This window comes from Pipra filicauda, unplaced genomic scaffold (genome assembly GCF_003945595.2).
Source record: "Pipra filicauda isolate LSUMZ 115617 unplaced genomic scaffold, ASM394559v2 scaffold724_size131739_pilon, whole genome shotgun sequence".
NCBI lineage: Eukaryota > Metazoa > Chordata > Aves > Passeriformes > Pipridae > Pipra > Pipra filicauda.
This window is the reverse complement of record NW_024104892.1, coordinates 41129-66229: the sequence shown is the minus strand read 5'-3', so window position 1 is coordinate 66229 and position 25101 is coordinate 41129. Positions and strand designations below refer to the sequence as shown.

The 25101-nt window shown below is 45.8% G+C and overlaps 2 protein-coding genes across 6 annotated transcripts; one reads left to right on the top strand and one right to left on the bottom strand.

Moving 5' to 3' along the window:
• Positions 1 to 202: 202 nt before the first annotated feature.
• On the bottom strand, positions 203 to 16996 carry DDX6 (DEAD-box helicase 6). Of its 5 annotated transcripts, none has more exons than XM_027718221.2 (14): positions 16889 to 16996; positions 14474 to 14931; positions 12986 to 13049; positions 12428 to 12532; positions 11030 to 11159; positions 10404 to 10550; positions 10073 to 10167; positions 9420 to 9542; positions 8827 to 8955; positions 8383 to 8499; positions 6787 to 6850; positions 5794 to 5895; positions 4855 to 5042; positions 203 to 3514 (listed from the first exon to the last, which is right to left on the bottom strand). In XM_027718221.2, exons 2-13 carry the CDS (start codon positions 14671 to 14673, stop codon positions 4867 to 4869), a joined length of 1452 nt encoding a protein of 483 aa, XP_027574022.1. In that variant the 5' UTR covers positions 14674 to 14931; positions 16889 to 16996; the 3' UTR covers positions 203 to 3514; positions 4855 to 4866. The 5 variants fall into 5 exon arrangements, with proteins under 5 accessions (XP_027574022.1, XP_027574021.1, XP_039245325.1 ...); XM_027718220.2 differs by having other exon boundaries at positions 4863 to 5042; positions 16889 to 16989; XM_027718222.2 differs by lacking the exon at positions 203 to 3514 and adding an exon at positions 3824 to 4533 and having other exon boundaries at positions 16889 to 16989.
• A 1367-nt stretch (positions 16997 to 18363) lies between these two features.
• On the top strand, positions 18364 to 24420 carry CXCR5 (C-X-C motif chemokine receptor 5). The gene is made up of 2 exons (XM_027718224.2): positions 18364 to 18638; positions 23186 to 24420. The coding sequence occupies exons 1-2, from the start codon at positions 18504 to 18506 to the stop codon at positions 24260 to 24262; spliced, it is 1212 nt and encodes a 403-aa protein (XP_027574025.1). The 5' UTR covers positions 18364 to 18503; the 3' UTR covers positions 24263 to 24420.
• Positions 24421 to 25101: the final 681 nt, after the last annotated feature.

Genomic DNA, 25101 nt, shown 5'->3' with positions numbered 1-25101 from the left:
GCAGCACTACAAAGCTCAGCACCAGGGCGAGAACCACCACAACGGCAGCTCAGGAGACACGGCATGGCATCTCTGTAACCTCTCCTACAGAAACTGAGGCAAGACAGCCATCTGCTCAGATTTGTGTCCTATCAGTCATTTGTAAAGAGAAACAGTGTTTGAAGCATTTTTAAATCCTTGGAGTAGACACCCTCCCCCCCACCCCAAATGAAAATAAACAGAAGATCAGAATGAGATGATTTGATACCACCATATACACAACATGAATTCATGTTGAGCTTCCCTGTTCTTACCCACAAAAAAAAAAAAAATCACAGAGGACAAAGGAAAGATGCTCCCATCTCATTCTGGAAATTGGAACATGTATTTGAGACCAACCCACCCCCCTCCCTTTGGGAAAAGGCCTCCAGCAGCTGCAGTGCCCCCCAGCACACCCAGAGACCACCCTACAGGTTCTCTCAAGTGGCTGAAGGTTCCATCACTCTCTTCACAGCCACCTCGCCCAGCTGTGAAACTCCATTTCACAGATTCATGGAGTGACGCTTTTGACTTCCGAGTTAAAAAGTGCAGAATACATCAGGTTCTCATTCACATCAACTTTGTCAGAGGAAGTATTTGACCTAGGGCTCACCACCGAAGGCTCCAACTAATGCATATGTAAAGGCTGGCACATGACCAGCAAGAACTGGAGCTCACAAGGAATCTCAGGAAGCCAAGATTTATACATACTCCTTACTCCTGTACAGGGAACAAAACAACCAAGAAAACCCCAAAACAAAATAATAAAAAAAACAACAACAACAACAACCAAAAAAAAAAAAAAAAAAAAAAAACAAACCAAACAAAAAAAACTAGGATTATCCTAGTCCTTTGGAGCATCTTTCCATTTGCAAGATCGCATCTGTTCAAGATAGCCTACTAGCACCAAAAATAGGCTGCTTCCTTCTTGACAAGAAGCCACCTAAAGATGGTGCCCTGATAGTTTAGATTAAGTGCCAATCCTCAACGAGAGGCCAAGCTTAAAGTAATACTTTCAAAAATTCTGTGCTTCAAGAGGGACCATCAACGCATGGCACCAGGCTAACCTACCACAAATCCAAGCAGAGCACACACACCTGACTCAACATCGCTATCCTGTTCTTGGTACATGTGCATGCCCTGGTAAGATACAAAACTTATTTACATTTGTCATGTCTTCGTTGCACTAAAATGATCCCTCTTCTGTCTGGAAAATCATAAGCTGGCTGCAGTACAAGAGCAAGATTTTACTTTTGGTCAAAGTTACCACCCACAAATTCCCACCCCCCACCCCCAAAAAGCACCCCAAAATTGTTTACATTTAGTACCTGCCAGTCAGATGTAAGCTGTGTGGCTCACAGTGTGTCTGTGACCAAGCTCTTGAGTTTGTACTCTAGTGCAGCATTTGCTACAATTATGGAGTCACTGCTGACAAAAGGAAGAAAAACATCCCAAACACAAAAACCTTTCCATCTTGTAAAGTTGTTGTCAGGAGGCACCTGGCTTGTTATGTATGATCCTCAAGGAAACAGATGGCTTAAGTCCGCCTTGTTGTTCCAAACAATTTTACTCCAATTCAAAAAAAGAAAAAGGGCCAAAATGGGAGAAATTAAGACAATTAATTCCTGCCTCAAAGGTAAGCAAGCATGGTGAGTGCAGCATTTGTATATGCAATAAACAAATGAGCAAAAGGGATTGCATTCATCCAGGTGCCTCCTGACAGTGGTGGTGAACAGGCTAAAAGGGATTTTAAAAAGAGTAGTTTTTGATTTGTCTCACTCCTTTTGCCTGTAGATCAGGCCAAACATCAAGCATGTTGGGAGGGGCACAATTTAAAGCAACACTACTTGACCAGATAGCACTTTTCAGCAATATACAATGCAAAATGACAGACAGCAACTCATGCCAAACCAGAGGAGATGGCAAGCAGCTTCCTGCAGCTTCTGACGTTAACAGGGGTTTGCCCTTACCTGCTCACAGTTCTGCACAGAGGCTGCTCCTGGCAGAAAATGCACAGTGCTGCAGGAAGTGAATCGACTCCATAAAGCTCCAGAACTGTCAGTTTATGCATGTAAACTGGTTTTCTATGGTCTCTCTTAAACTCAAATCCACATCTTAAACATCCACTGCTCAGAAATTCTGACACTCACTGGATTTCCCCCTCCCACTATGGTGGAACACAGGTCATGGGCCCCTTCAGAGCTTGTCAAGCTCCTGAAGTTTCTAAGGGGGAAATCAAAGAGCATCTCCAAAAAGGCTGAGCTATGGATTTGGAGGCCTTGGAGCCCCCCAAGTGATCTCTTCCATACGAGTGGTACAGGACAGTGTTGCCAGCACCAAAGCACAGCCACGCTGACAAGTGACACTTGTGGAGGCCTGCACTTCACAGAGGTCAGAGCACTTCTCACTGTTTAGTGTTGCAGAAAACTGAGCCCCTCTCATCTTTAGCTGCTCCCATAATCAGTCTAATCCCTTTAACCCCAGCAACCTTCATCACAAAAGAAAAAGTTATATATGAACCCAAAGAGAAAAAAAATAATATTTACAAAGTTTGTACAATATACACATCTGATTTTCTATGGGACACACTGCACCAGAGGAAAGAGGGCCATGGCTCTGAAACAAGTCTACATATCAAGTGCTGTAACTACGAATGGAGACTCTTATGGAAACCAGTCTTTTAGTGTTCTGCTAGAGCACAGGGCTTTTCTTATGGCTCCTGCAAAGGATGACAGGCTACTCTTTCCTTCTGGAGCTATGATGCTGCACCTAATCAGCCCAGATTTTAAGTTGGTTTCATTTTAAATACAGATATTTACAGTTTGGGTGAACTGCAGATGCATATCAACTCCTCCAGTTAAAAAAAAAAAAGTTGAAGAAAAAAGTAGTATTACCAATACATTTCACCTCCCAGCCCTGGGCTTGAGTACTTGGGAAGGAGGAGAAGGGGAAGAGAGGGGAACTTTGACCTGAAACCAAAAACAGCTGTTGATTCCTTGGGCTGTGTTGGAAAGGTGATATTCTGAATGGTCTCATAGCATAAGGCACTTTGCACGAATAAGTAACAAGCTCTTTAGCTTAAAAAACAGATGAGTAACCAGGGAGAAGTTGAAATGCACTCAGTCGATGGTTAAAGAATTTGAAATAGCAGACAAGCTCGCGTTCATCAAGATTCTTCTCTTTTCAGGGTTTCTCTTCTTCCCTTGCTGCCCCTCCCACCCAAAGAAAACAAAATTTAAAACCAGCAGTTAGTGCAACTAATGTTCAATCAGCACACAGTGCAAACAAGTGGAAAAACAAAAAGACATTCCTCCTTTTATCTTCTTTCTTCCTTGCTGCCAAATTTAAAAATAAAAAAAGGCCGAGCTCTTTAGTCTTCATAGTTTCGAAATGAAAAGACGAAGAAAAACCCACAAAGAGAAGGGTATCCCCAAAGAAACGATGTGTCACAGATCTGGATCATAGGGCTTCACCTTCTGGCATGTGTAATCAAAGCCTATGGAAAAAAAAAAACAAAACAAAAAAAAACACAAAAAAACACAACCACAACACCCACAGTTAAATCAGTTCTATGCAAAACTAGAATGTAAGAGATAATTCACACTGACTATGCACCAGCTCTGGAAAAGCAAAGGGCATGTTGAACAGCTCAACCTCAGCCTCAGCTTTGTAGAAAGAGGTGCTGCTAATGCTCTACTGTACTTAGGAGCACAATTATCTCCTGGTTTCTTGCCTTTTAGGAAGCAGCAAACTGTTCTCTGGCAAGGTCAGAGTATTCCCCTTAAAGAAGCCACCCAAGAGCCTGTTCCAAGTTCATCACTTGTTTCCTTTTTTTATTTACTTATAAACTTGGAGGAGGTTCAACCAGCAAAGCAGAGGTTTATAAGTCAGCTTGGCATGACTGGCTAAGGCTGTCCTTGGATGATTTCAAAGAAGGAACCACAGTTCATTCTAACACTATCAAGCAGTCTGCTTCTACGGCCATTTTTTTTTTTTATTGGTCACCTGAGGCAAATTTCAGCAGCTTCGCTTTCTAATTCATGATCTCTGAGAAGAATACACAAAAGACTGATTTCCAGCCCAAACTGTATGGTGTTGGATCTTGCACGACACAGCATCTTAACTAAGGCCAGATCAAACGTCATCCTGCAGCTACTTTGCTTGACTGCAGTCCAGGGCAAGTAGTCTTCCTATAAAAGGGCTCGACTCAGCAGCTTTTTCTCAGACAATGATCAGAAAGGGAGCACTTAGGAGTCTCCAGCAGTGCAACCTCATTTTCTTTTAAAACTATGTAGACGACCTCGAGTGGCAGCAAATATGAATTACAGCTTCGCTCCCTACTTTGTTCACTTGCAGGAGTTCTGTGAACCAAAGGATACACTGGAACCTGCTCCGTCTGACTGGTGAGGTGCTTAGCTCTTCTGTTGGTGCTCTGTTCTCACAGCTATCCATTTTCTCTCCTCACCTTTCTGAGGACCACTTTCCTCTCTGCCCCTCACCAATTTCTCATTTTAGCTAAGCAATACAGAAAGAATTCCTTAGGCTACTAGTACCCCACCATGGCCTCTCCCAACAGCATTCCCCCCTCCCCCTTCCCCCACTTTTGGTCTCCTTAGCATACGGTCAGCATTTAAATTAAAACAACTAAAAAATACTCCTCCTCCCCTCCCAGCTTAGCATGTCCACAGAATTCCTTGCACTGACAGTCTATTTCAAACCCTTGTTTTCAAATTCAGAGCCTTTTCATCACATCAGTTTCCCTCTTCCCCTGCGCTACTACTGACATATCAACTCTCCTTTCATCCCACACAATGTTGGTATTCAGGAGACACTTACAAACATACATGTTTACTGTTTCTCATCTTCTACAGGTTCACTGTGGTATTCTGCCACATACAGGCTCTTGTCAATGTTGCTTGGTATGGGTTTAATTTCAGTTCCCAACTGCTCCTCAATACTTTTCAGGTTGAATCGATCATCATAGGTGATCAAGTTGATGGCCAGGCCAAGATGACCAAAGCGACCTTGACAAAAAAAAAAGAAACACACTTCTGAACTGAACTGAGTATCAGAGGGCTGAATGAAAAAGTCTACAGACTGTGAAGTTAACATTGCTCTCTGATGGTAAAAACAAATCCAGCTGCAGGTTTCTACATGTTTCACATCAGTTTTTGGTGAGGAGTTTCATACTGCTGCAGGAATAAGAAAACTCAGGAGGTTCAATACACTCTGACCAAAGCTCCCGGTTAATTATCAGAGAAAAGTCTTCCACTCCTGCATTATGCACATCCAACCCTTCTTCAGTAACAGAGTTTTTGAGCAAGGCTGAACTACAAAGTTCAAGTATACTGAGTTCGTTTACTGCCTTCCTTAGGGGTATATTTTGCTGATGTCCAGTCAGCAGAAACATACCTCAGAATACATGGAGAAGAAAGCACAGATGTCTATGCTTGAGATACCCTGGAAGCTAAGTTTTCAGTATAGAATTTTCCCTGCAAACAGGGGCAATAGTAAGTCTCCCGAGATAAAAATCAAAATAAGCCTTTATTTCTCATTTGTCAGTCAGGTCAGTTTCAAGAGAATGGGCCTTTATTTAGATAAAATCCTCAGTGAGGATAACCATCTGAGGTGATACTCAAAAATAAATTTGTCAGAAAAATTAAAGCTATCTAAGGTAATTCTCAGATACAGTAATAAAAACCAAAAGTGAATTCAAGGCTAAGAAGCATCACAGTCATCAGCAAAGTTGCACCTAAAACACGTCTTTCCTCTCACCTGATCTGCCAATGCGATGGAGATAAGTCTCTGCCAGCTTTGGGAAATCAAAGTTTATCACCACATTCACAGCCTGGATATCAATACCTCGGGTAAACAGATCTGAAAGACAAATCCAGGTCACAAAGAAAGTTTATTTCAATGAGATCAAATCCTGACAGTATTTAGGGGGCAAAGATTAACATTGCCTCACACTATTTTCCAGATATAAGCTTTCTTTGTATCAAAGACAGTTTACATACAATCCTGTTACAGCCTCTTGCTCTGTATCCACTATAAACATGAATAATATAAGAAAAATTATCAAAACCACCAGATCTGCACATTAAGCTAGTTTTTTCCACATTAGACTATTTCAGCACAGGTCTTCTTAAACAAGCATCTTCTCACACAGGACTGTGCGCTGCCAAAGTCACAACAGACTTGAGACCTCAACTACATTCCACTACCTCAACTACTTCTATTCCGTTTCCAGTGATTTTTGTTAAGACGATCCAGACATAGCAGTGACTTGTTAAGATGATCCACTGATAGCAGACACTGCCGGGTACTGCCCAAACAGGCCATAAAAATAGAGAACTTGGATCATACACAGGCCAATCAAAATCACAAAAGTATTTAGAAAAAAAATGAGCTATGAGCACCTAAAGAATCAACAAAATTTATTCACATGATCCTCCTAGTCAGAGTTCTACTGATATTTCATAAAGTTTATGGCCCAACATCTCAGGGAGCCCTTGCATGTGAAAATAAACAGAAAACACTATCGCAGTGAAATGATTTGTTGGCAAAGGTGCACTTTCACAGTTTGTCACAAAAGACAAAACTCCACGTGTCCAAAGGAGTGTTGTGTCCTGCAACATGCAGGCTTAACAAAGACATCTACCAAAACACCTTGTTTTGGTTTATTACAAATAACTGGTCTATTATACCTGGGCCAATGCACTTTCTACTACATCTTTTAGAAACGGGAAAACCTTGAGCAGCTCTTACCAGTGCAAACGAGATTGCGGCACAAGCCATTCCGAAAATCGTGGAATACACGATTGCGGTGCTCCTGGAAATACACACATATAAACAGAGAGGAAAAAAACCAAAACCCACAAACCAACCAACCAGGTATATTCACGTAACAAACACCAAACTTCAATCATGTGAATTTCTCCTAGTTCTCATTAGAAAACAGCTGAGTTGAAACAAGCTGCCAGTACATATTTTTTTAGCGCTCCTTACCACGTATTCTAAAGAACTTAGCCAAGAGGGCCTTGATCCCACTTTGTGACAAAGGCACTTAACTGACTGCATTTTAAAGCTTCCTACAGTGGCATCAGAGCCATCTCAGAAAACGACTATCTGAAGTTACAATTACATGAAACCCACACCAAGGAAGTTAAACTGGTATTTTGACTATTGCCTTTCCCTGGTCCCTTGCTGAATTTAACACATTTTATTCACTCCCTTAAAAAATGAACTCAGCAGTAAACTTCCTTTTCTAGTATGAAGCGTTTTTCACTACCGATGCAGAATTAGGTGTGGGATGAGTCAATGTTCTGTGAAGACTCTCCTCACACAAAGATTAAGTAATATCACTGTTAAGAAGTGAAATTTAGAGAGGGAATAAACAAGCTGAAGCATTTGGCAAAAACAGAGCTGCACTTCGCCACAAAGACCATCTACCAACTAATCAAAAGCATACAAAAATCAAACTTCAAGGAATCCGCTTGCATATCTCTCTGTTCTCAATACCAACACCACCCCTATTTCTGCTTAATTAATTACTGGTCTGGCCCACCAAACATTGGCATTACCTGTCAATTGCATGAGCAGCAAGCTAGACTGAAAGCTTTCATTTGAATTTGTTTTAGCTTAATTATAAAATGAAAAAAATGTTTCAAAATACTTCTGTTCTACACACATCATTTCAACCTTCTGACATCTTTTAATATCATGTGAGGTACTGTGAGGACATGTGAGCTACCATGCAATTAACAGAAACCTCTTCACCAGCAAAGCTGCAATAGCATTTTTCATCATCTACATCAAGGGCACAAGTGCCTGGTCACCACACAACAGATGCAGCTTTCTCCAAGAAGTTCCATCAAAGCCACCTCCTCGACTTCTCAGATTCCCCTGCAGTCACAGTGCAAGATTTCTGTTTGCAAAGACACACATGGCACTCGGTGGGCCAAGCATTGGGTTTTTTGTCATTTGTTTGAAATCAAGCCTGTTTTCACCTGTGTCAGTTACACTGTGTGGCCTACCCTGCCTTCCCATGCTGCCAAAGCAAGGCAGCAGCAGCACTAAGAAAGAACTGTGCCTTCTGGCTGCAGTCGGTGGACAAATTAACCTGACCTGAAGTAGTCCTAAACACCAACTGGCCAGCTACACTGAACAGTCTGGAAAGATGACTGGGATGGGGGAACATGGCAGGGAGGCTGGCAGTGGGCATCTAAAAACAAACCTATAGCAAAGCAATATATGTTTCAGTTTACAAAGAACATGCAAAATTAAAGAAAGCATGGGACTTAATTCAGCTATGCAGTAAACTTGGGGTGGTGTGGAATAAACCACTGCAGACTTCATACTCACCTGCCTCATTTTAGCATGTATATAGAAGCAGGAATAGCCCAGCTGGGAGATCTTTTTGGCTAGCAATTCAACCCGTTGAGAGGAGTTGCAGAAAATGATCGACTGGTTAATCTGGAGCTGAACATATAAGTAGAGTGCTCAGTAAATGCAGCATTTCACTAACAAATGATCCCAGACATGTCTAAATCCCTACCATAAAGAAAGCATGGCAGGTATGCTGCTGGTAATTTACATAGGATGTATTTTTGTACAGAGGAAAAAAAATTAACAAAATTCTGTAACATAAAGGTGCATGACAAGAAGAATGCATTTTTATCTTCAGCTACATAACACATTTTGACAAAGAAAATGTTTTGTTAAGCCACCCTCGAAACACTCAGTCTTATTCTTAGTTGTGAGAGGAAAAAAGCTTCTGTATGTTTCTGATGAAGCCCTACTCCTTACCCTGGAAAAGAGCGTGTTGAGGCAGTGCACTTTCTGACGCTCAGTGACATAGGCATAGTACTGAGTAACTCCCTTCAAAGTCAGCTCCTCCATCAGATTAATCTCGTAGGGTTTCTGCAAATGGGAATTCTGAAAAATAAAGATAATGATAGATTTACACGCAAAACAATGTAAACACTTCCCATCCTATGGCACACTTAACTCCATGGCAAGGATGCACTACCTCGCCACTCACTCTTTGTGCTATACTCTAACAGACAGGGTGGGTAAAATTTCACAAATGATTAGTCATAAATCCAAGGCGACTGAGCAGGCCCAATAGGAGCACCCTCTGGGAGAAAGTGCACGCAGATGACACATAACCAATCCACAAAGTGGAAAACATCACCTTATGGGCAAGAAGTGCATGTACATAGCTTCCCATTAATGCTATTGCAGGTCAAAAACTCTTTTCAAACTTCTGTCCAAGACTTGGGCTGATTTAGATTAAACCTGTGAGGTTTAGATGCACTAAAAAAATCCAAGCACTAACAGCTGTGCACCACTCGCACAATGTCACCACCATCACACCTACACGGTATCTCTGCACTCACCATGAACTTCTGTACACTCAAAGGGAAAGTGGCAGAGTAGAGCAAAATCTGTCTGTTTTTAGGTAGCGTGAGAATAATATCTTCCATTATTTGAACAAAATCTTGAGACAGCAACTTATCTGCCTGTAACAACAGAAGTAATAAAGCATAAGTTAAAATAAAAAAATATTTCAGTCTCCTGGTAGCATCACATTTGGGGGAAGGAAAAACCAGTTACCAGGGTTCCTACCAGAGTCATTCAAGAGCTTTCACACAACTATATTTTCTCTCACTGAGAAGCCTGTACACTACTGGATGTACATAAATCAATTTTATACACAATTATGTGGTAAGCACAGCTCACTCATTATAAAAGGAAATCAAATGAAATGCATTTCTTAGTTTCGGGCTAGATTTGTTACTCTAATCTTCAGCATCAGCAAAGAAGACAGGAAAGGCAAATCTTCCTAGGCTGTTTTCTTAAGAGTCACACGCAGAAAAATCCTCCTCCAAAATACTTTCTCAAAAATACTGGGAAATGGATGAGCTATAACCTTATAGTGTCTCTAAGCAAAGTTTGATTTATTGCTGTGTATAGAAAGGAGACTCACTGAAACACGTAATTGCTTTAACTTGGTGTTAAAATCCCAGAACATTTAACATGAGCAACTTGCCTCATCCAATACTATCATCTGGACATGCTCAACTTTTGCTACTCCTTTCTTGATGAGATCGAGAATTCTCCCAGGGGTAGCTATCACCACATGCACTGTAAGATTAGAAGAGCAAAAAAAAATAGTTAAGCCGACTAAAATAACGTTTCTGGCATTCATGGCCATGTTTCATATGAACAGTTTGAAAGAATGATGACTGTATACCAACAGCAAACAAGACATACTGAAGTCTGTTCTGTAACAGGCAAAACAGTAATAAGCAGAAATTCCACTACCACACTGTAAAAGCCACAAACAAACAGCAACTGTAGTGTACCAAAAGTGCTCTGACCTGTATCATCAAGTCTCATTATATCATCTCGCAAATTGGTTCCTCCTGTGGTTGCCATCACTTTGGCACCTCCCATGTGTTTGCTGACTTGGATACAGATTTGACTGACCTGCAGGGCTAGTTCACGGGTGGGAACAATCACCATTGCTGAAAGTTAAAAACATCAGTGTGAGTTACTAATAACACTCTGTATCTTAAATACTCATCCTCAGAGGAGACAGACTTCATGAAAGCGGTACTTCTATGGTTTTGGAGTTCCACTCTAGGTATCCTGAGCAGCCCAGGAACTGCTTATGACAAGGCAAATTCCGTGCAAGGGTTCTCCCTTCTTTGATGCTCCCCTTGCTGAGTCCCCCAGCCAGCACACTCGCTTGTTACTTCACATCCACTTTCCAGGGGCAAGACAGTCAAGTCCAGAAGATGTCTTCCATTTAAAGCTTTTGAAAGCAACTGCGGGACTTTTCAAATTCCACTTCCCCTCCACCACTCCCCATTAACTTTCTCTGGAAGTACAAGCAGATAACCCACACTGCCCAGTTTCATTAACTAGTTTTAGATTCAAGTCTGTTATGTAGCGACTGACACCATTACCTGGCTGCAGCTACATGAAATCCACCTCAACTGACCTTGTATATTGTCCTTCTTTAAGTCTAGCCGTTCAAGTAAAGGAATGAGGTAGGCTCCACTCTTGCCTGTTCCATTTTTCGCTCTAGCCAAGATATCCCTACCAGATAAAGCAATGGGGATGCTCTCCTCCTGAAATGCAAGGACAGATAGCACACGAGCAATCAATCACAAGCCACGCTCACTGAAGAGGCTGACCAAATTAAACTCCCTTCACTAACAGTATCACATGAAACATGATTTTTTCATGATCATGATTATTATTATTACTACTATCCTGCAACTACAAGCATGGCAGACTCACAACAGGAAGAAGTTAAACCCATCAATAAAGAGTTCCCCAACATATCCCACTTAGAATTCCTTATGTTGTCTGATCATAAGATTGGGTACCACAGGTGATAGTAAAGCCATACTGACACATTAGGAAAAAAGTGAAAAATTGGGGGGCGGAGGGGAGGGGAAGTGAAGAGACAATGACAGTCACTAGCAAACTCCTCCTATGGAAAAAGATTCCCACCTATACCTTAACATCAGAACAAACACAGCCCGTGTGATTCAAACCTGCACATTCCTGTGACACAAATCTCATAAAATCAGCAGGCTTTCCTTTTGAAACTTCAAACTTCAGCCATCCAAACACAAGGCCCACGTACTTTTAACTTTACTGCCTTTTACAGCAACATCTAAAGAAATCTCAGCCTTTTGGAAAGGTGCATTGTGAGAACCTGTTTTAAAGCAGATCAATCACCTAAACGCCATAGCTTCCTCATGCCTTAAGGAGATAAGGCAGCAGAGCTGTGTCAATGATAAACCTTCAAAGACCAATTAAAAGAGAGTTCAACTTCCCTCCTCCCCGTCCCGCCAAGTTTACACACCAACGGTTCAGAATAGAACAAACCTTAGGAGTAAAAGGGAGATGGGGAGACAGAAAAGTGAACTTGCTAAGATATTAGTCTCTCTCCCACAATCTCCATTATGCTTCTTCCAGATGCTTACAATAAAAAGAGCCAAGACTGCAATAAAGCCATAATTGTCTCTGTAACAACTAAAGGTATGCAGCCTATGGTAACTCAGTTTTCTGGAAAATTTACAGAACAGCTCTGTTCTCGCTGGGACTACCTATGTGAAGGATGTTACTGAACAGACAATTAACAAATTAAGACCTCCAGCATGAAAAGGAAAATCCAAATTAACTTCTCCAAAGTGTAAGTCAGTCCCATCACTAAGCCACCCATTCCATGACTTAGTTTGGGGTGAGAAATTCTTGCCTTCTCCAAAGGAAGAACTTCCCACCATGTTCCGCTGTTCACAGCCCCAGTTTTCCCAAACCATGACATAAGTATTGGACATACAGGCAAAGTTAAACATGGCTTCTAAGCAGTTTGTTTGCAAACAACCTGAATAGGAGATGGTTTTTCCCAGCCCATTTCAAAAATTCCCATCAGCAACTCCCGTTTCAAACAGTAATCTTCAAACTCGTTTCCTTTTGTGGAGGTCACGTCCTGAATAATCAAAAAAAGCACATTCATAAGATTAGGTCAGACAACCTGCAGCTGTTTTTGATTGGTCTGAGACTGCCTGTGCAGGAAGACCACAAATTACTATACAGGAGTTTCCACTACTCCATGCAACACCCTACAGCGGCAGAGGAAACATTTGCTTTCTCAGAGCCAAACACAGCTCTGTGATTACAGTGACACCTTCCCACCTGCCTCACACAACACAAAGACCATCAGTCCCTGTTGTAACACTAATAAAGTAAGAAATCCACAGTGAACTCCATTTTGAAGCTTTCCCAGAAAGGATCACTCCCAAGCAGTAGGAGAGCAAATTAATTCTTCATTTAAAACAGCAGGAACTGAACTGCTTTTTAACCTTTGCTCAGAACAAATATTTTGCCACCGCAACTTCTGTCTTTTATTTAGTATTTATTCCTACAATTCAACCATCCTTACCGAAGTTTTGATTCTCAAATCTTTTGGAGGGAGTTTTAAAGTCTTCTTCCAGTCATCACCAGGTCTATAGCAAAAATAAAATAACAATAAATTATAAAGTAACTCTGGATTAATATTTTGATTTTGCATTTTATTTTCTTAGATACAGTGATGAACATGTAATAGTTTAACCTCCTCAAAGCTAAAAGCACCTACACATATGAGCTCAAGTCTTCTCCGAGTTAAGCAGGATATAACAGGCAGGAAACTGGAAACAGAGAAAATCAGCAGTCTGCCAAAGACATTTGTGAAATATTTATCCAGTCATGATTCAAGTCCCACTTTTAGGGCACTGAATCAATCCACCAGAACAGATTTAAAACTGAGCACTGACTTAGTCATACAACAGAAACCGGCTATAATAAATCCACCTGAGAGTATTTCACCACTTAAAAGAAAAATTCTCTTGCCCAGGGAACATCCATTCTTAATCCCCAAGTAATGTGAGAAGGTAAAAAACACTACGCTGGTTGATCAAAAGTCTTTTTTTCCTCAGTGAGATTTAGACACCCATCCTCTCTTGAAAGGCACTGTACAGATGCTGTACAGAGAGCAAGTCCTTCTCTTCCACACTCCCACGAAGTCATGAGTTTAATTCACTAGTTTCAGCGTAACCCATGTAATACACAAAAAAAAGGAGGGGGAAGGGGGCAAGTTAGGCAGAGTTTAAAAACCTGAGTGTTCTATCACGCACTCTCTGAGGAAGCTGGCACTTCCTTTGCAAATAATTAACAAAATAAAAGCCAATGCTGTTCAGGGGGAGCAGGAACAATAGGGGAAAGAGAAAAGCAACGTTACCATACTGTCCAAGTCTTTTACATCTGTCAGAAATTCCAACCAGCACACTCACATTTTATTAGCACACTTCCAAAACCAGCTGGATGGGAGCAGGGTATCACAGGGAGACCATATCCTCTCAGCTAAGGCTTTGATGAATTAAAGCCAGAGTATTACACTGAGGACAGCAGGCACTACTATTTCAGATCAATGACAAAAGATAACTGACTTTAAAGCACTTCTCATTGTGAGAAAGAACTGTAACAAACTGAAAAGTATACACGACTGGACTGAGACCAGGTGGCATTTCCTCCTCTGTCTTTAATTTCAGTTCTGTTCCTTCCCACTCCCCAACTTCCCTCTTGCACCACTTGCAACAAGCAAAGGGCACAGGACTCTGATGCTCAGTGGGCTGCTTCTGACAGCAGTTCACACTCGGAAAAGCACAGCATCAAATTCCATTTTCGCAAGGAACATACCAAAACAATCACTGCTGGAGAGGAACTCACACATGGAAATACAGCTTTTTTTTTTCTAATGTACATCACAGGACACATCTACCTGCCCATGTCATAAAACAACAGCAGACAACATTTTCAAACGGGAACCCCAAAACTTTCCAATACGTGACTTTTAAACATTCCTTTTGTGGCAGCCGATACAATCACTTACTTAATAGCGGTGGTCATACTCTGTGCTTGCTGTTGAGTGCCATTATTGATTGTGTTGGCGTTTTTCAGCTGGTTCATCTGCTGCTGAGTTTGTGTGCCTCCACCTCCTGGGCCCCCGCTGGGTTTTACGGGGCCTCTCAACTGCCCATTCTGACTGGATAGACCCATTATAACAGGGTTCTCTGTTCTGGCCGTGCTCATGGTTTTATCTTTAAAGATGTCTTTTTAGACTCAAAACTTTGAAAGTCAGTACAGAAACTGTAATAACAGTTTATTAGACTCTCCAAAACGAAGAGATAAATAAGTCTTGCTCAATATATGAGTCCTTTATTGCAATGCAGGCAAGCACCTGTAAGTCACTCAAAAGTAAAGCAGTAACTTGCTCTGATGCACTGTGGATCAACTTTTTTTTAAAAAAAGCCCTCTAACGAAGTTATGTCAGAATTCACTTGCTTCAATCTGAAAGAGAAGCAGACAATAACAATTAGTATGTGGGGTTTTGGCCACACAAATCACATCAGTCTACTTTTGTATTTTAAGAGTCACTTTTTCCAAGGCAGCGTGCAACAAGAATACTTGCTTTTCTGTTTCCTCAGTGATAACTATCACAACGTGCATCAAACTTTTCTCCCCTTTCTATAAAGTTGTGCCTACCTTCTTTAGTCACCAAAAAAACCCTCCCAAAGAGCTGTGCTTTCAGCAGCATTCCTCGGAGGAACACTACCTGCCCCCTCCCGGAAAGTAACCATGAATTTTATCAACTACTTTGACAGCTTTTCAAGTTCCCCCACTTCTGAGATGCAGCAAAGCAGCCCTAAAATGCTGAGCAATAATGTCACGCACAAGTTTATGACAGGAAGCAAGATGACAATATCAAATGGACATTCCAGTAAGAACTGACAAAACCCTTAAGTTACTCTGATTGCCCTTTTCAACTTGAAAGGGAAATAGAAATTACATAAACCCAAAACAACAGCTTACCCTCCTCCAACCCAAAACATTAGCTCAACCCAGCTTACTCACAGTTTTGAGCTGGGCATTGATTTAGAGCCGTTCAGAGCAGCAACATGAATACCATCACACTGAACTGAGCAGGTGTCTCTGAGAGTCCAAGGGACTGAGCCTGAACTGAGGCAGCGAGTAACACACATGTACACTGGGTATCCAGCTTCCTGCTTATGCGTTCCACGTGACCTTACCTTCCAGCAGTCACCAACAACTTATGTTGTGCTCAAAAAATAACATTTGGTACACGACTTAATATTGACTCTGTATGTAACAGAAAGGTTGGCAAAACCACGGAGAGACAACACAAAGTCTGCCCCTTACAGAAAGTAAGCACAGACCGGCTGAAAGACTCCTTACTGTGGTATCACGGAGACAAAACATTCCCAGTACAAAATCTTTTGGAACAGAAAGTAGGCTTGCCTGTCCTTTCTCATCACAAGGCACCTTTTATCTTGGGAAAATGCAGAGGAAAAACCAGCAGATTACTGCTTCCTAACCTCGGCGTTCACAACAAAATGTGCTTCCTCAGTGAATAAAAGAATTTCAAGAGAGCGAAAAAGGAATTCAGACTCTTCCCAGACTTCCCTGCTGTTTCCAAATGCGTCCACAGCACAACTTTAAAGTTCGCAGAACCAGGATTTTCCTGCTAGTTATCTCTCATCTTTGAAGACAGATTTCTCCTAGCCATTAACTTCGTAAAAACCAGACGACATGAGCCACGAAGGTAACCGGAGCCGCCAGAGAGTCCCGGGATACCAACGCCGAGGAGTTCTCCAACATTGCAGGAAATGAAACCTCTCAGCCCCTCATTCCCCATCCCCCCCCCCCGTAACTACCCTTCAGGAGGACAGAGGTTAAAAACAACACTCAGCCTCACCGAACCCAACAAATCCCCCCGTTCCGAGACAAGAGGCGCCACCATCTCGCAGACCGGCGGCCCGAAGGGAAAAGGGCCCTCGCAGCCCATCTGGGCCCCCCGGACGCGGGCAGGCGGCCAGGAAAGCCATTCCGGACCTTCCCCTTCCCCTCGGCCCGGCACAAAGGGAGCCCCCGCGACGCCCGATGTGCGCGGTGAGGCCGGGCCGCACTGCAGAGCCGCGGGGCCGAGCGGCGGGCCCGGCGCCGCCCGCGGATCGCAGCTGCGCCACACCGGCAAATCCCGCCCGCCCAGAACAATGGAGAGCCCGTCACCCGCCGCCCGGCCCGACCCCGCCCCGCGCGGGACCCCGGCCCCGCCGCTCCCGCTGCGCCCCGGTCCGGCCATCCCCGCCCCGCCCGCCGCCCCGCCAGGCCTCGCTCAGGCCCAGCGCTCCCGCCGCAGGCCGCGAGGCCCGGCCCGCCGGCGCCGGCCCCTGCCGCCACGCTCCCGAGGAGCCGCGCCCGCCCCGGCGCCCCGGCCCGTCCTCACCGCCACCAGCCGCGCTCCCCCTCGCCCAGGTATAAAATCCTCTCGCTGCCCCGGTGCCTTGTTATGGCGACTCGACGCTCCAAGATGGCGGCTTCCTCCTTCCTCCCGTGCGCCCTCCCCCTCCCGCCGGGAGGAGCCGCCCCGCCCCGCACGCACCACGCACAGGCGTACGTGCGTACTTACGTACATTCGGCGTGCACTGCGCGCCACGTGACAGCGCTGGCCCCGCCCGTCCCTCATCCAGGCTGGTCAGTCTGCCCTGCTGTTTCTGAAGAAAAGGCTTGGAAAGTTAGCGTGGCTTCGCTCTGTAGTCATTAAAACACAGCGAAAACAAATGTAGGAACAAAAGGCTGACCCTCAGCGGGCAGGAGCTGTAACCTCCGACCGCGGCAGGCCTGGGAATTGCCCTTCCCTTTCAGACGGCTGGCTGTTCCTTACACACAGATTTTGACAAACCGGACCACAATGGAAACGCGATCTTAAAAACAGTAGCCTAAAAATGCTGGTAATTCCAAAACTGCTTTGCCGACAAATTTTTGTTCAAATGTTTTCCAAAATAGGCACAAAAAGACAGGGAGGGAAGTTCATTTACCCTGACATGGCTGCTTTTATCTCGTCCCTCACATCTACAGCTGTCTCGGGGTGGTTGTTTATCCACCCCCAGCAGCCAAAGGCACAGCCAGGGCTGGTGGGGCCGTGTCTGCCCTCAGCCCCACTGGAAGTCTGGAGGAGTGAATGAAATCAAACAGTGCTCACCTGCATAACACCACCTCCTCCTTCAGTAGACCAAGTCCCACTCTTGCTGGTACAGAGGCCTTGGTGCAGCTGTGCCCGGAGAAGAGGAGGACAAATACTGTGCTTGTGGAACTACTTCAGCTCTTCACAGAGGAAAAGCTTCCTGCCAAAATGCCAGCTGCAACGCCATCCTGCTCTGCTGACTCAGACTGGGGCTTTCTCACCATGAATCTGCTGCTGTAACATCAGTGAACAAAACACACATTTCCTTGAGCAGAGAAAATCTTGATTCCCATTTTTATTATCCTTTACTACCTTGTGAAATCAAGGGGCCTTGCTGCTGTCATGCAGCTGCCCAGCCCCTCCTGCGCTTTCCTGTGCAAGCCACCTCATGCTCCCGCAAGCCCAGATGAGGGGCAAAGCAGCAGGAGAAGCAGAAGACAACCACAAAGCCACTGGGGCTAAAGCAGCCAGAAGGACCTCGAGGCAGAGGGTGATGGTCATATAGACTATACCTATGCATTTCACCTCCAGGTGTCTTTGAAGTCCTGCATGGCTCCAGAGATCCAGGAGTATCCAGAGATCCTGCCTGGATCCAGGAGGTTTCTGCTGTGTTCCTTGGCATAGAACTTTCCAAAGCCATTCAGACCACCTGGGACAAGGACAGCCATGGGCAACAGCCCTGGAGGTTTCCAGGGAAGCTGTAAGGATGTTCTGAATCTTCTCTGGTACAGAACAAAGGAATGTGGATTCTTCAAACTGTACTTTAAAAATCAACTTACAGTACTAGTAAAAAGATGATAAAGCTAGATGCTAATCCTTACATCAATCAGGTCACTATGCCTGGAGCTCATTTGCCTTGCAAATAGTCTATTGTTACATGCTGTGTCCCTTCCTACTCAAATTACTAACTCCACCCCAAAAAAGAACTTCTGTTGAAACTTCTGTAGAAGAGACAGATCCTGCTCCTGAAACCATGGGGCCTGTCAGCTACTCATCAGAGACCTATGACTTGGTGAGTTGGGACCGGCATTGCTTGATAACGGGGAGAGCAGGTAGAGCTGGGGGGGGCTGAAAGACTTGTTTTCTGTCTGTCCGTCTTCTCACCCTCCTGTTGGCAGAGGAAGAGCTTGAGCCATTTCTTAAGACAGCACAATCAGCCCTTGCATCCCTTAAGTCCCAACTTGGCCACAAACACAAGGCTGTTGCTTGCAGAGAGCCAGCACAGTGTGGCTGCAGCTGATCCAAGGGTGCTGGATATTCCCATTGGGAAAGCTGCCGAACTGCCGGGGCCTTGTGCGCAGCCATTCTGGCAAGGCTTAGCCTGAGCACTGTCCTTGCATGAGGACAGACCACAGCCTCTGCAAAGGGCCAGGTGACTCCCCAGGAGAGCGGGGCTCCGGCAGCCCCATACCCACTGCCAGCCTGTCCCAGGCTCTGTTCCCTGCTGCCCGTGCAGCCCTCGACACCTCGGCATCAAACATTCATTCCGAGCCAGGCACCTTCTGCAGCAGCCTTCAGTGGTATAAATGACTCTGCACACAGTATGCAAAGCCCTGTACACCTCGTCTGGTCTCCTTACACAACTGGAATACCCAAGCAAATCCAGTGCGCTCTCTCTCTCTTTCTCTCTCTCTCTCTCTGTGTGAAAACCCTTGGTACAACCATACGTGCTCCTACCCCTGCTTGCCTTCTCCACATACAGGCTGCCACAGACTCTGTTGAAAGTATATTTACAAGAGGGGCATTTTGAAGAGGGGAAAATAAATTGCGAGTACTTCTAACAGGGAATGATGACACAAGGCATTCTGCCTCATAGTTCTCTCCCCAGCGTTTGCAAATGAAAGACAGCAGCTGCACCTTTTAGAGTACATTGAGCTATCCAAGGGGAAGTACACAGCAGCACTATCATCCCAGAATTTATTTTTTAACCAATTGAGCAACTGTGGAAGGAAAAATTATGAGAATGTTTGCACCAAAAGGGTGTTTATCTCACAGTGAGTATCGCACAGTGAGTACAGTGAGGGCCTCATCTAAATTTTGATACCATACAAGACTAATCGACTCTGTTACCTTGTGGAAAAGTAACGTGCCCAAAATGATAACCCCCTTTCTCCATAGCAAAAATGCTTTGCTTGCTTAACCTTCCTCAACTGCAGCCTAGACAACCAAAATCACAGGTGCAGAAGAACCCATTGAGATCTCCACCGGGTCCCTTGAGGTGCTGCAGGCCAGTTTTCATTGTAATGGGACCAATATGACTCAAGAGCATAAAGGCACCTGCACTACAGTAATGTGGCATTTCCATAGGCTTTGGTCTTATTCCTAGCTTTCCCTGGTTCAGCACCCAGAGAGGTTATGAGCAGAAGCTCTGTCAGTAAATTGCATTGATGTGGGCTATTTCAGTTTTAAGGTTTTGGGAATAAAATGTGCTGCTCCCAGCCCTGGCATGGACTAGAAGGGAATGACTCACATGGAAAACCCATAATAGTGCACAAGCTGCTTCACTTCTGCAGCCAAATGTTTTGATCGCTGACAGTTGTGGGGAACTGAGAAAAGCAGCTGCCACACGGAGACCAGAATAAATCTGAATGTGGGTCAGGGGTAGAGGGATCCCTGAACAAAAAGCACACAGGAACAGCCTTCCCAGGTATGCAGTTGTTACAGAAAGAGACACCACTTTTTCTCCCACCCCCAAATCTGGCTGCAATTGTCTTGCAGGAGACCTGTTCAAAGGTCCCTCTGCATACACACTGTTGACTTATCCCATCCCAGATCAGGCAGCCACCTGCTTCCAGTCCTAGAAATGGGAATCACAGCACAGTCCCCAGAATCCTCTCCTTGGCACATTCAGTGCATCTCCTGCAGCTCTGGCCCCTGTCCTTCCTGTCTCAGCCTGGACTGTGACTTTTCATCCTCGTCTCCAACTCATCTCTGTCCGCTTCCACCCACACATGCTGCTCTGCTCGGAGATGCACGAGAGGATGCCTCAGACTCAGCTCCGCACATGCCTCCCCTGCCCACAGCAAGTGGCTTTACAGTAAGAGCCCTCCCTACCTGCTCCCCATCAGCAATCAGATGGTGTCTGATAGTGGCACTCAGCCTCTGCACCTCTGGCTCCAAATACAAGGTGATGCTGGAAGCTGGTCAGTGGCCAAAGCCACTGAACACCACCCAGGCTGTCCACCCATCAGCATCAATGGTGCTGGCATGGCTCCAAGGCAGGACTGACACTCCAGCCAGCAAACCCGGACATTTCCCATCCTTTCCTTTTTTTCCTTCAAAGGGGAAATCCTCCAACCTCTCCCCAGTGAAATTTCCCATTCCAACATATAATTTGTTTGGGGTTTTCCACACAGTCACCTGCACAGCCTGAGCAGTCTGGTTTGGTCAGTCCACTAAATTGCAAAGGTTTTTGGGTTGGTCTTGTTTTTCTCAAAGAGATTCAAGGATCTGGCACTGGACAACACATCGCAGGTTTCTATGTGTGTTGGTAATTCCTGACAGAAGGTCTGGGTACAGACTAGGAAATGTTTTCAAGCCAGGGAGAAAAATAACTGGGAGGGGTTTCTAAAGGCTTTTGTCTTTAGCAGCAATCTCCAGTTTCCAAAATCATATCCTTAACCAGAAAAATAAATGTTCTTTGGGAATACAAAATGCTTTTCACCAAAGGTTTGCAGCCCCATCATCACATTAGAGGAAGACAGGTGTGTGTTTGAGGTTTTGGGTAGGGGGGATTCCTGGACCCTGAGGGGACTGGCTCTCACCCATTCAGGAGGAAGCACCATGGCATCAGAGCACAGCCACAGCACCCCTGGATGCAGAGTTGGTGGAGAACGGGATGGTGGCAAGACCAAGAGTAACTTTGGTCAGAGCAAAGTCTGGCTCAGCACTCTTTTTGGCAGTAGCCAAAGGCAGAGGCCCAGGGAAGAGGGCAAGAGCTGGGCAAGGCTATTCTGCACTTTTCCCAAGGGCTTGTTTGCCCTCCTACCATCCACTGCTGGGGGACCCCCTGAGCCAGCTGTCTGCTCTACGTGTTCAGTAATGCTCCGTAGACTTCTGCCCCATCAGTGTGCCTGGCCCCTCCTGGAGCCATGCAGATGGTTTCAGCAGCAGAGTAGAGCAGTTCAGATGAGCCCTGCCACTGCCTCTTTACCCCAGTCACGTGCGGAGGCACCCAGTGCATTGCCCAGGGAAGGCTGCCTGAGAGAGAAGAAACATAAATCACCCTTCCTTAGCCAGGAACAATGCAGGACTCCAGGCTGGTCACACTCATTTGGCTTAGTAGCACATTGGGTGAGCAAAAACCCCCAAAATCAACTCTAAAACTGTATAAAACAGGGCTGGTATTTTTAGACGGGAACTTTGGCAGAGGAGGGAAGGAGCAGCAGGTGCAAACGGCTGCAGCTGGCAGTGAAAGGTATGAAAGCAGCAAGCAGAGACTTCCGCTGTGGTTGACACTGAAGTCTCAGCACAAGTCTCTGGAGAGGGTGTGGGTGGGGGACCTCAGGGTGACTGCTGCTGAGCTCTTCCCTCTTGTCACTAATTTTTCAGCTTGCCACAAGCCTCCTGCACTGCTCTCTTTTTGTGCTCATCCCAGCCCTTTGCTTTTGTGAACACCCAACTTCTGCAAGGTGCCCAAGGCCAGCTGGAGTGTGCCCACTGTCCAGGAAGTTCATCCTGAGTGCAATTCCAGCTTCCTAGCACTTGATACTTGCCCGCAGCCTCAGCCCCAATACAGGGTGCTCACCTGGCAAGAAGATCCAGCAGGCCAAGAGCGAATCACGTTTGTGGCAGCTCTATTGCACTTTCCTTACCGGGTATCAGCCTAGGGTCCGGGTGGTGTTTTCAATCGTGTTTCCTGCTCTGACTGCAATTAATTCAGAACTGCAAGGTTTACCAACAGAACAGATTTCTCTCTGCAGCATCCATTCCTCTAGCTATGGCACCACAGTGCCTCAGAGGCTTTCCTCCAGCCATGCTGAACGCCTGCCCCACACCTTTCTCTGAGCGTGTGGAAAGCAATCTCAAGGACAGCTGCTGCTTGCTCTTGCCCCTTACCTTGCTCTGCCCCAGGCAGCTCCCAGGCCTCTGAGGAGAAGGTGGTCAGTGCAATCCCACCACCTTTGTACCTGGCAGCAGGCAGGACAGGGGCAGTCCGTATCAGAAATGGGTAGAAAACATCAGGAAAGCTGGTAGAGGAGTGTTCCATGCTGTGTGAGGAAGCAAGAGCCACCAGCAGGTAAACTAGCAAGAACCAGATGATGAAACTGGTCATTTGACTGGACGCCAGAACATCACCAAATATGCTAGTTAGAGATTAGATCCTGAGCAGCTCTTGCTGTCAGAGATGGAGACAACCCTCTCCACAGGGTGCTGCACCTCCTGGCACTGGGAGGACCTCCAAGGTCATCACACTGCAGACAGGCAGCACCCGCTCCTGATGCAGGTGGGCTGCAGGACGTGGGGATGCTCCACTCTAGGTCTGCCAGGTGCAGCTGAGGGACTGGGTTACTGTGTCCAGAAACTCCCCTCTGTTAACGATACTCTCTTATTCTCCAGAGCCAGGTGGAACTGAGTGGATACTACGAAGCTGAGAACACCACCCCTTCTTTGGAGGGCTACTTTTGCTTCAACCCAGCCTCATCAGTGGTCGGCAACCAGAGAGACCCCTTCAGAAAGGTCTTCATGCCCCTCATCTATCTGCTGATGTTCATGTTGGGGACTGTAGGCAATGCTCTGGTCCTGGTCATTTTAGAGAGGTTCAAGCGGTCTCGCACCACCACGGAAAACTTCCTTTTCCATCTCACCCTGGCCAACCTGGTACTGTTGCTTACTTTCCCGTTCAGCGTGGTAGAGAGCTTGGCTGGGTGGGTATTTGGGAAGTTCCTCTGCAAGATACTCAGTGCTGTCCACAAGATCAATTTCTACTGCAGTAGCATGCTGCTGGGGTGCATCGCGGTGGACCGTTACCTGGCCATCGTCTATGCAATCCACACCTACCGCAAACGCAGAGCTCACTCCATCCATCTCACCTGCACGGCTGTCTGGCTCTGCTCACTGCTTCTGACTTTACCCGATCTCATCTTCATGGAAGTCTGGACAGATGACAGCAACCGCAGCATTTGCTATTTTCCAGAGGTTGGGATCGATGGCAACAATGCCTGGCTGGCAACTCGCTTCCTCTACCACACTGTGGGCTTCTTTGTGCCCCTGCTGGTCATGTGTTACTGCTACATGGCCATTGTCCGGGTGCTCTGTCAGTCCCAGCGCCTGCAGAGGCAGAAAGCTGTCCGTGTGGCCATCCTGGTGACAGGAATCTTCCTGCTCTGCTGGAGCCCGTACCACATCGTCATCTTCCTGAACACACTTACCAAGCTAGAAGCCTTCACCAAGAACTGCCTCCTGGAAGACCAGCTGGACACAGCCATCATGGTGACAGAGGCCATTGGCTTCACACACTGCTGCCTCAACCCCATCCTCTATGCCTTCATTGGAGTCAAGTTCCGTAATGACTTCTTCCGGATCCTGCAGGAGCTTGGCTGCATAAGCCAGGAGACCCTGCAGGACATCCTGGAGGTGACAAGGAAGGGTAGTGGGATTGATTCCGACAACACCACCTCCATCTCCACCTTCTAGGTGGAAAAGGCTGCCTGCAGGACAGAACTGGCCTAGGGCTTTCCTTCCTAGTGGCGTACTTGCTGTGGTCTCAGTTACAAGTTTCTCAAGGATCCCCACCACTTTTCTTTGCTCCTCAGGAAACAGGTCCAATAGCCACCAAACACCCGAATCCCATCAGATACCTTGCCTGGCTCCTCCTGGTTCTCGTACCTGTAGAGATCTGCCTGGCAGCTGTTGGTGAATGCTGGCTGTCCAGTGGTCACTCTCGTGGGGCTGGATGAACCCAAGTGGGTTGAACTGACACTCCCACCTCTCCCTCAAAACGGTGACTGCAGGCATCCTGTGCATGAAGCCAGGCACAAGACTGGGTTGCCAGAGGCAAGGAAAAAAGTGCAGCCAACTAAGCTAAGCAGGTCTCCATTTCACTAGCTCCGGTTGGTACAGACACGCCCAAAGGAAGCAGCAGGACTCATTGGCCACACCAACTGGAAAGAGAGATGCAGGTAGGACTGATGGGGGCTGTAGAGCTCAATCGCATAGCATGGGCATACAGTGCTGAACACACTCTGACTGCAACATTGTCCTCCTGCTGCATGACATCCCCCCCAGCCAGCCATGACACATTCACCTGCCCGACACAGCTCATGCCAGCAGGTCCTCCCACAGACTAACAGATTTGACTGCCACAGACTCCTTTCCTGACACCAGTTGCATCTTTCCCCACTCATTTGATCTGTTTTACTGCTGTTAAGATCTTCTGCGAGTGGCTGCTGAACTGAATGCCTGACTATGCAAAAGTTTTCCTTTAAGGAAAAACACCATTTGAAGAGATGGCTTCTGTCTTGTGACTCTGCACA

Excerpts from the sequence above, each read along its gene's own strand:
- DDX6 (XM_027718221.2), bottom strand. The coding sequence starts at position 14,673 with ATGAGCACGGCCAGAACAGAGAACCCTGTTATAATGGGTCTATCCAGT. Across the intron at positions 11,160-12,427 it reads AAAAACCATCTCCTATTCAG|GAGGAGAGCATCCCCATTGC; the intron begins GTTGTTTGCAAA and ends CTTGCATTTCAG. Across the intron at positions 5,043-5,793 it reads CCATCGCATTGGCAGATCAG|GTCGCTTTGGTCATCTTGGC; the intron begins GTGAGAGGAAAG and ends TTTTTTGTCAAG.
- CXCR5 (XM_027718224.2), top strand. The coding sequence starts at position 18,504 with ATGCTGTGTCCCTTCCTACTCAAATTACTAACTCCACCCCAAAAAAGA. Across the intron at positions 18,639-23,185 it reads CATCAGAGACCTATGACTTG|AGCCAGGTGGAACTGAGTGG; the intron begins GTGAGTTGGGAC and ends CTTATTCTCCAG.